The sequence below is a fragment of the Meriones unguiculatus genome, chromosome 6, assembly GCF_030254825.1.
Source record: "Meriones unguiculatus strain TT.TT164.6M chromosome 6, Bangor_MerUng_6.1, whole genome shotgun sequence".
NCBI lineage: Eukaryota > Metazoa > Chordata > Mammalia > Rodentia > Muridae > Meriones > Meriones unguiculatus.
Window position 1 is genome coordinate 50,369,134 of NC_083354.1, and position 10,140 is coordinate 50,379,273.

General features: G+C 46.3%; 1 protein-coding gene across 1 annotated transcript in view; it reads left to right on the forward strand.

The window, feature by feature from the left end:
• Positions 1 to 9,332, forward strand: part of Il20rb (interleukin 20 receptor subunit beta) — a 31,730-nt gene extending 22,398 nt beyond the window's left edge. The window contains exons 6-7 of the mRNA XM_021647990.2: positions 3,749 to 3,891; positions 7,666 to 9,332. Coding sequence (XP_021503665.1) covers positions 3,749 to 3,891; positions 7,666 to 7,782 — 260 coding nt within the window. The 3' untranslated portion in view covers positions 7,783 to 9,332. The remainder of the gene's footprint in view (positions 1 to 3,748; positions 3,892 to 7,665) is intronic.
• Positions 9,333 to 10,140: the final 808 nt, after the last annotated feature.

Genomic DNA, 10,140 nt, shown 5'->3' on the forward strand with positions numbered 1-10,140 from the left:
GGCAGCACTACCAGTGCATGCCTAGATGCCTACCCGCTGGGTGCCTTTGGTTCTAAGTCTTTCCCTGGCTCGACGTATTTGCTTTCTGATTTGGTGGGTTCTGGGGTAAACTCCAATTCCCTCAGCGTAGGAGCCCACCCTGGGGCTGGGTGGGATCTCTTGAGTAGTTGTGTGGAGCACCTTCCCCCAAAGCCTCCTCCCCCTGGGGCATGTGTTACAAAGCCATCATGCCAGAGGTTGCTGCCTGTGGGCAAAGATGGCTGCAGGAGAGCTAGACCGTGGAAGGAAGCGCCATACTGCATAACAAAATCACAGCTTCTTTCGTCAGGAAGGGATCTTATTGTCGGTGGAATCCTCTTTTTGGACTAAAATTTTTCACCTGAGTTAAAACAATTTAAAGTTGTGTGTGTGTGTGTGTGTGTGTGTGTGTGTGTGTGTGTAGGTATATATATGTATACACACACATATGCACACGTGGGTATGAAGGGCATGTACTAGGCTGATGTTAGATATCGTCCTTGTTTTCTGTTTTACGAGGCAGCCTCTCTCACCCATCCCAGAGCTTACTGGTTGGCTGTGCTGGCTGGCCAGCCAGCAAGCTCCAGGGACTCCCCAGCACTAGTGCTATAGATGTACATAGCTCCTCTTGACTTTTATATGCATGCCATGGACCCAAATTTGGGTCCTCGTGCTTGCGTGACAGGCACTTTACTGACTGGGCCATAACCCTAATATCCCTAGACCACCCCCCCTCTGTCCATCAGTCTAAAGAAACCTATAGTAATTAAAATTTTTTTGAAAAGAAACAAAATCTTACATCCCATAAGCCCACCATGCAGACATCACTAGTTACATTTTTCAATATAACTTCTTAGCTTAAAAAATATTTTGAATAGATAGTCTATTCATATAATCCATAACACATAATATACATGTAAGTTATCATATCTATGTGTCTTCTCCATTCACATAATTCCTGCCTCCTTTCTCTTCAGTATGAGTTTCTTATTTAGTCTTCTGAAGATGCCTGAATCCATATATGTGTAAATGAGGACGTGTATATGTGAGAAGGTACATATTTTAAGCAAAAGTGATGGCATATGCACTGTTTCGAATCTAGCTTTTATGTATCTTGTAGATGTTTTCAAATGAATTTTAAAAAGTCCCATCATTCTTCTTTGTTATCAAATACTATTCCATTTTGTGAGTGAGTGAATGTGGTGTGTGTTAGTTAATTTAACTGATCTGCTATGGGATTAGATTTTTCTCCACCAAAATATTTTGTTATTGCAATCAATGAATTCATTTCCTTGTGCATAATCACTTTTGCTAATACACACACATACACACGTACATATGCATGTGTGTGTGTGTGTATGTTTGAATGATACATTCCTGGAAGTAAAATAGCTTGGTAAAAAGACATACATTTAATTTGACACTGTTGTCAAATTGCCCTCCATAGAATTATGACCCTTCAGTTATCACCCGTGTGAAGACATGCTATAGCCCTGTATGACATACATGTTATATCTGCTTTGTTTTTCATAAATATATTCATAACGTTTTCCATGCACATGTGCCGAGTAACGTCTTGGTACTTGAAAATTATATGTCAAGCTCATGAAGAATCCAAACAACACAGAACTATAATGATAGGAGTTAAATACTCTCTCCCCTCTCATGCTGCTCAAGAAGGGTGTTGTTACAGTTTGGATGTGGAACGTTCTGCACAGGCTCTATGTGTTTGAGCAGTAAGTTCCCGGCTAGGAGCGCTAGTGGGGAAGTTGTAGAACTACTGGGAGGTGAGGCCTAGCTAGAGAAAGTGGTTCTCTGGGAGGTGACCTTGAGGTTTAAAGTTCCACCCAGGAGGAATGTCACAAGTACATTTCTGTTGGTGAATCCTTCATTTATTCTTCCACCATTGTCTGTACCATCCAGCACTTCCTCAGGCGTCGAAGTATCCCCACGTTCTTTACCTGGCTCAGTTGTGCTTTCTTCTTTCCTCTTCTTATCCTCCTCTTCCTTCTTTCTTCTTCTCCTCCTCTTTCTCCTCCTCTTCCTTCTTTCCTTCCTCTTCCCATTCCTCTTCCTTCCTTTCTTCTTCACCCTCCTCCTTCTTCGAGGCAGGGTCTTACTATGTATCTCTGGCTGTCCTGAACTCACTACATAGACCAGGCTGGCCTTGAACTCAGAGATCCACCTGTTTCTGCCTCCTACGTGCTGGGATTAAAGGTGTGTGCCACTACACCTGGCTTGCCTTATTTTTAAAGACACACAATAAGCCAATATAAATGCAAGTATATCCGTATTAACGGCATGGACTCTCCAAATTTTTTCCATTATTGGCCAAACTGTAATCTGTTGATCCGATTTCTCCTTTTAACAGCTGAATTGCCCACCTAGCATGCCAGTGTTCCGTAATATCTTTCATCAGCCCATTTGTTTGGCATTTAAATCACTCCCATTTGTTCTGGGAGATGCTGTTTCTTCCTTCCATTTAAGTATTTGCAGAGCACTGACTACATGCCAAGTCCCAGCCTGTCCGCTGGGGCAGAGAAGAGAGTCCCTGCCTTCCAGTTGTGGAGATAAACAGCAAGCTAATAGCATGTGAGGTGCTTTCTGGTGTGTGTGGTGTGTGCTGCGAGGACAGTCCCTGCACACAGGGATGCATGAGCGGCAGGACACTACTGGACAGCATGGGTTGATGATGGCCGGTGGCTCTTGTCTGGACATCCCTGGGCACTGACTGATACACACACTCATTTCCTCCCTTGGAATGATTTTTCTGGAATGGACATCGCAGGAGTGGATTGGAGGGGTATGAGCACTGTACGTCTCTTGATGTCTACTGACAAAATATTTTTTAAAAGTGAAACGATGCACACACCTCGTGCCACACGCCGCAGCCGCAGGATGAGTCACTACTAACTGGGCGAGTGAACAGCCCAGGCAGGGGGCGACAAACAGGTTGCTTGAGGGTAGAGGGAACAGAGAGGTGGGAAACTAGCTCATCCCCTCCTCTGCGTCTCCAGATGCTGTATTTTTGCTGTGTTTGTTAGCAAACTCATCATGGGCTTTGGAGCTGGCCCTGCCTGTGTGTCCTGGGATAGGCCATTAACCCGTCTTGAGCATGAATAACATTCTCTGAAAGGGGTCCTGGCTGTGAGGAGCAGGGTGCTGGGAGATGGAAGTAGAACTAGAATGTGTAACAGGGGCTTGCTCTGTTGGTTTTTATGTGACTGTGTAGGGGACTTGACGTTCTCCTCTGTCATAGGAGTCAATGCCAAGAGCAAATTGTGAAACACTTTGTTTTTGGTTCCCGCCCAGCCCTGTTCTGGGCTGCTCTGCTCCAACACCTCCTCCTCATCCTGCTTGGGGCCTGGCAGCCTGCCTTCCTGCAGCAGTAGTGCCAGGTACATGCTACCATAGGCTGATGGTAGCATGGAAATGAGTGTGTGTATCATTGACTCCTATGACAGAGGAGAACGTCAAGTCCCCTACATTCCTCCCTCCCCTTCCCCAAACTGAGATGGTAACCGTCCCTGGGGCTTTCTGAAAAACCACGCTTTGACTGAGGTTCTGGAAGAACGGTGGTAGCTGCAGCCGTTGGAAGACACACCAATTCTCAGGGTGCCGTCACCTGCTGCGCTGGCCCCAGGGCAGCTCTAGGCAACTCTCCAAGGTGCAGGGCCGGTGGTTCTCCTTCCTTGCTGCTCCCACGCCTTCTCTTATGCTCTGTCCACAGGAGGACCTCTCCCGCTCGCGCTGGCCCTGTTTGCCTTTGTTGGCTTCATGCTGGTTCTCACGGTTGCACTGCTCTCCATCTGGAAGATGGGCCAGCTGCTCCGGTATTCATGCTGCCCCACTGTGGTCCTCCCGGACACCCTGGTAAGAACATTCTTTTACCTTTCAGTATGATGCGTTATGGGCCTCAGGGGGGCATGGACATATTTTTCATGGTTTATGAAGATAGGCAGAGAGTGGAGAAAGTGCCAATGGGGCTTTACTTGTCTTAGTGTGTGCTGCTGTAACAGAATACCACAGACTGGGTAGTTTATAAAGCATAGAAGTTCATTGGCTTTTGGAGGTGGGGGATGGTGTTGGTGGAATGAAGGCTGAAGGGCCTGATGGGTGTCTTCCTGTTACAGCATGGCTAAAGGTGTCATATAGGTGATAGAACAAGTTATGGAGCCTGCAGTCTTAAGGCCTTCCAGCCTCCACTCATGCTGCTGGTCCTTTACAGCCTCATTTCCTCCCCCAGTTCCTCCCCCAACACTGTTGCACTGGAGGTTTGTTGCTAACCTGTGGATTTGGGGAATATGCTCAGTTCACAGTAACTCTTGATCAGGAGGTCTGGGTGGGTCCTCCCTTTTCCAGGGTCTAGTGATCACCCCGAAGCTCTGGCAAGCCATTCTGCTCATTACCCCCCACCCCAGCCTGACAGTAGCAAGAGGGTGGCCATGTTGTTCAGCCCAGAGGGCTTAGTGTTTCAGGTGTCATGCAGCCTTGGTCTTCCAAAGTGCCTTTTGAGTACTCTCAGCTTCCCCAACTGTAACAGCACCTACAGCTATTTAACACGTTCTGACTCAACATCCTCAGTCTGAGTGCCAAGAATCTCATGAGTTTCAGGTTTGAAAATCACGTGGCATGAAATATGCTGTGCATGGAGTAGGTGAGGGCAATGGTCTGAACCTTCATAGTTGACTGCTCAAAGAGATGTCTTTCCAGGGCCCCTCAAGCCCAGGATGTTCTCTTGAGAACAATGGACCATGGTTCTGAGCCTCTCAAAGGCTCTGTGTGCTTGTGCCCTGGAGGGGGAAGAAAAGACAGGCCTCAGCGGCTCACACCTGTTCCACCTGTGGCTCTTTTCCGAGACCTCAGACACACCAAGCAGCATGATCAAAGAAACAACAAACAGGAAGCAGAGCAACCCCTCCTTTCCTGTCACCTTAAGGCTCTCACAGTTCCCTTCTGGTGAGGAGTTAGCAGTCAGCTGCCCTAGAGCAATCGGCACCAGCTCTGTCTGTAGTCAACACACTGCTGGAGTTCTGGAGTTCTAGTGATGTCACTCTTGTAACATCCATGTGATTTGCTTTTGCCTCTAGAGAAGAGGTGTAACTCTCCCTGTAACCCAGTCTCCAGGATGCCCCGCCACCCTCTGTCCTAATGATAGCTCTCCTGGGTCTAATACTTCCAAGTAGTCATAATAATGACAGTAGCACAGAGCTAAGTGCCTGGGCTATTGTAGGATGCTCATGTATTGACTCAGGTCATTGGGTTTGCCCTGACTTCTGTCCACTAATTGATTGAGAAAATGGTATAAAGAACCTAACTGTGAGCCCTGTACGGTGGTACACGCCTTTAATCCCAGCATTCAGGGAGGCAGGGGCAGGTGGAACTCTGTGGGTTTGAGGTCAGCCTGGTCTACAAAGCAAGTCCAGGACAGCCAAGGCTACACAGAGAAACCCTGTCTTGAAAAACAAAAAACAAATAAACAAACAAACAGAAGAACCTAATTATAAATGTAACTGTATCTATTTCTGCCTTTATGTCAACTTTGCATGCTTTTTTTTTTTTTTTGTGTGACAGAGTCTCACTATGTAGCTCTGGCTGTCCTGGAGCTCACTATGTAGACCAGGCTGGCCTTGAACTGAGAGATCCATCTGCTTCTGCCTCCTGAGTGTTGAGATTAAAGGCCTGTGCCACCACACCCAGAAACTTTTCATGCATTTTGAGTGCATATGATTGCTGGATCTTCTTTATTATTATTATTATTATTATTATTAATTACACTTTATTCATTTTGTATCCCCCCATAAGCCCCTCCCTCCTCCCCTCCTGATCCCACCCTTGCTGGATCTTCTTAAGTAAGACTTTCAGCATCATGATGCATTTCTTTTTATCTTTGATAAAATTCATCTTTTTTATTCATTGCTTATATGATGTAGCCTTTATAAACTTCTCTGTGTTCATGTAGACAGGTGATTTGGTTTTCTGTTTTGACTTGTGTGTATGTTGTCACTTCTGGTATCTCTTCCCTTTTAAAGTGGTATATTAAGTCCATTAACATGTAATATAATGGTTGATATAGTTTTATATTGAATAATTATTTTATTTTCTGTTTCTCCCATTCCTGTTTTTATTTTTCTGCCTCTTTTGGGGTTTATTAAGTATATTAAGTCATACACACACATATACACACACACATTACAATTTCCTTTCTTCTCTTTTTTTAATTGAAGCTGGCTTTGATCTCATTATATAGTCAAAGATAACCTTGAACTTTCCACATCTACCTCCCAAGTGCTGCTGTATGTGGTCCTGAAGACCCTGTACCTGCTATGCAAGCATTTTACCAACTCCAGCCCCAAGAAAATACATTTTATAAGTAATTTTTAATCTTTTTGCTATTTACATTGTTTTATCATAGTTGTGCTAGGAATTATCATATATACATGTCCTTTACGTTTAAAAAAAAGCTTTCTTTACTTTTATTTATGTGTATGAGTGTTTGTCTATCTGTCAATGTACCTTGTGCATGCAGTATCCACAGAGGCCAGAAGAGGGCATCAGGATGCTCATATTGTTTTGTTTTATATTATTTTATGCTTTATATTCTTATAAAAGAAAGCATTTAACTGGGGCTGGCTTACAGTTTTAGAGGGTCAGTCCATGATCATCATGGCAGGAAGCAGACAGGCATGGCACTGGAGCAGTAACTGATTACCTTACATTCTGATCTACAGGCAGCAGGCGGGCAGAGAGTGGTGGAGTGGGGAGAGATTCTGGGTCATATGTGGACTTTTGGAACCTCAGACCTCACCCCCAGCAACACTTTTTCTCCAGCTAAAGCCACACCTCTTAATCCTTCCCAGACAGTTCATAGGAGCCATTCTCATTCAAACCACAGGAGAGAGACAGAGACAGCAGAGACAGAGATGGGGGGGGAACACAGGGGATGGGGGTACAGGGAAAATGATATTTTTCCAGGGCAAGTTCTTAGTCACCTACTTCTTCTAATGAAGCCCAACCTCTTACTTTTCAGATGTAATGTCAGATTGTGAATACATCTAAGGGTTATTCCAGTGATAGATCAGAGCCCTCCTGCTCTGAACACTTGCCTAAAACTCTCAGAATTCTATCTGAGTTTTTGTGGGTATCTATCTGGTTCTCAGGGGAAAGCAGTGACCCAGCAGGGCCATTTGGGAATTGCTAGACCAAGGGCCAGAAGAGGGCTCAGCAGACGCTGGGAGGCGCTGACTGGCCTAGGGGCTCGGATTGTCCCGGAGAGTTGTGCTGCTTGGAGTTAATTAGGGCTAGGGCAATGGCCCCGTGGTTAAAGTGCTTGCCACACAAACACCCAATGTGAGGATCAGTGTTTGGATCCCCAGAACCTATATAAACGCTGAGTGAGGGATCAAGGAAAACTCCCAATGTCAACTTAGGGCCTGCACATAAGAGCACATGCACCCACGTACATGTGAGAACACACACACACACACACACACACACTTTCTCTCTCTCTCTCTCTCTCTCTCTCTCTCTCTCTCTCGCACGTTCACAAAAAGGAAGTTAAATAGTTAGGATTGCTGTAAAATTCTTTGTGGCTACCATCACTGAAGCAATGTCTAATGAATGATTTTTATGAAAATAAATTTTTAGAAAATCACCAGCCCATCCCAGAAGCTAATCAGCTGCAGAAAGGAAGAGGTGGATACCTGTGCTGTGACTGTACTGTCCTCGGAGCATCTTTTGGGGGTCTGGATCTCACAGACTTGAGGCAGGACCTGATGGATTAACAACCTGGTCAGCAGGACCCAGAACCCTGGACGGGGAGGGCTGTGTTTCTGTTTTCCTCCGTGAACAAAAGAGCCAGCTGTGTGCAGGTCTAGCAGCAACCATCAGAGTGTGACACCAGAGTGGTGAGGTCACCAGTGTGACCTCAGCCAGTGGTGAGGAGAAGTGACCCCCAGACCTGCAGTCACCATACACTCACCGAACGACGGTGGGGGAAGATGGCTTCATCCCTCCACACCCCGGCTTTGCCATCTGTGGTGGGGATTAACCGCATCCTGTAATGCTCTCTCCCCTTGTCTCCGTGTACCACCAGCAGGGCGGCAGAGAGACTGGTGGCATTGTGTACTGCAGTGAGTTCAGTGAGACCTTGTGGCCTGTGTACTAAGAATGTGTACTAAGAATGACATGTGTACTAAGAATGACACACACACACACACACACACACACACACACACACACACACACAACTACATGGAGCTGGATGCATGCCTGCAATCTCAGCACTTGGGAGTAGGCAGAGAGAAAAATCACAAGCTCGAGGCAGCCTGGACTAGAGTGAGACCCGGTCTCAAATAAACAACTAATCGACGAAGAGTAAGAGAACATAAAAACAAACACAAACCATTGTTGGACTTCCCACTTCCCCGGAGGAAACCTTGAGGAGGGAAGGAAGAATGGGAGAGCCGTTTCACTTCAAGCCAAATCCCTGTTGAAGTGCTAAGTCAGCCAGCTCTGCTGAGGGTGCCCCGGAGAGAGGCCATGCCTGCCTCCCCCACCCCTCTCGTCCACTACAGGGCATTTGTGAATGTTGCAGTGACTTCATGAGATGCCATCAGATCCTGGGGCCTTGTCCACAGAAAATCCCACGAGCCCTCTTCCTAGGGGCAATTCACTCAGGACAGCCCCTCCCAGTGCTCATCAGGAACCCCTGACTAGAGGTGGTACCATTCCTTACCACCTCCAGGAGAAGCGCTTCTGTCGGAGGCTTCATCCCTCCCGGCAGAGTCAGGCTCACCACCCCCTCCCAGCTCTGGAACCTGGAGCTGGCTTGTCTCTGCCCCAACTTCCTGGGCCTCTCCAACCAGACAGGGGTAAAGACAGGCCAACCGTTTCAACCAGGTGCTTCCTGTCTTGAAACAGAAGCCAATGGCCCTGTTTCCACCTTGGGGACGCCAGGAGAAAGAGGGCATTTCTGCAGGGGTGTGAGGGGAGGCTCTCTACTGGGGTTTGTATCTGTTTTGCCTTGACTCTTTTTCCAATTGTGTTAATTTTATACTTCAACTGGTCTGGAAGTGTATTTGCTGTTTGCAAAATTTAAAAAAATGCATACCAACCTTCAGGTTTGCTCCTCCCTCTCCTCTCCCCTTCACCCCAGGGACCTTGCTCTTCCATCACCTGTCTAGGCTCAGAATAAAGAAATAACCCCAGCCTTTCTCTGTTACAGTTTCTCATGGGACTCTGCCTGTTTCGCTGGCTTCTTTAGCCACATAGAGACTTCTCTCAATTATTCTGTTGTTTCTTCATGTCCCCACTACGTGTTTATTGAACCCCAACCTAGCATCAGAAATTGAGCTTGCTCCTGGTGTGTGTGTGTGGGGGGGGGAGGTAGCTGCCTCCTCAGAGCTGATTTATTTTCTTCTGGAACCTCTTCTCCTCCTTTCTACCTGTGTAACAGTTTTAATTGTTGAAATAATTGACACTCTCTGGAACCACGTAGGAAGAATCTAAGTGAGGGACTGTGTAGACCAGGTTGGCCTGTGGTCATGTCTCGGTTATGGTAATTGATGTGGCCCTTGCTCACTTTGAAGCTTCCCACAGACCCAGGTTTTCTCATCGTGCCTTCACAGAACACTTTCTCCCACCTAGAAACAAAATCCTGCTTCAGGACCTTGGATTTCAGTGAGCAATGGGAAAATGATTATTAAACAATGATAAAGTATTGTTATTATTAAGTGAATTACTCGTATACTGAGTTTATAAGCCTTACGAAGAAATGAAAAGGTGGAGCATAAATAGGTGTGGGGCAGGTTGCAGCCATCTCAGGATGAAAACGAGAGCAATCGCCTGAGCCCACACTCTGTCAAAGGTGTTCCTGTGTAGCCACGAGGTGTGAGATTATGTGTGACTCGGGAGCTCGGTAACTTGGCAACAAATCCTTAGGGGTGTGCTGCCTAAATCAAAATGTATTCAGCGTGTGCACTCTTCCTATTGATAGTCCTCTAAAAAGTTATTTTCCTAAGCTATCAGATAGAAGAGCAAACAAATGTTGTTTATTCTGAGGCGAACCTGGCTTTTGGGATCAATGAACTGGAGGGCAATTGTGGGCCTCAACATTTGCAT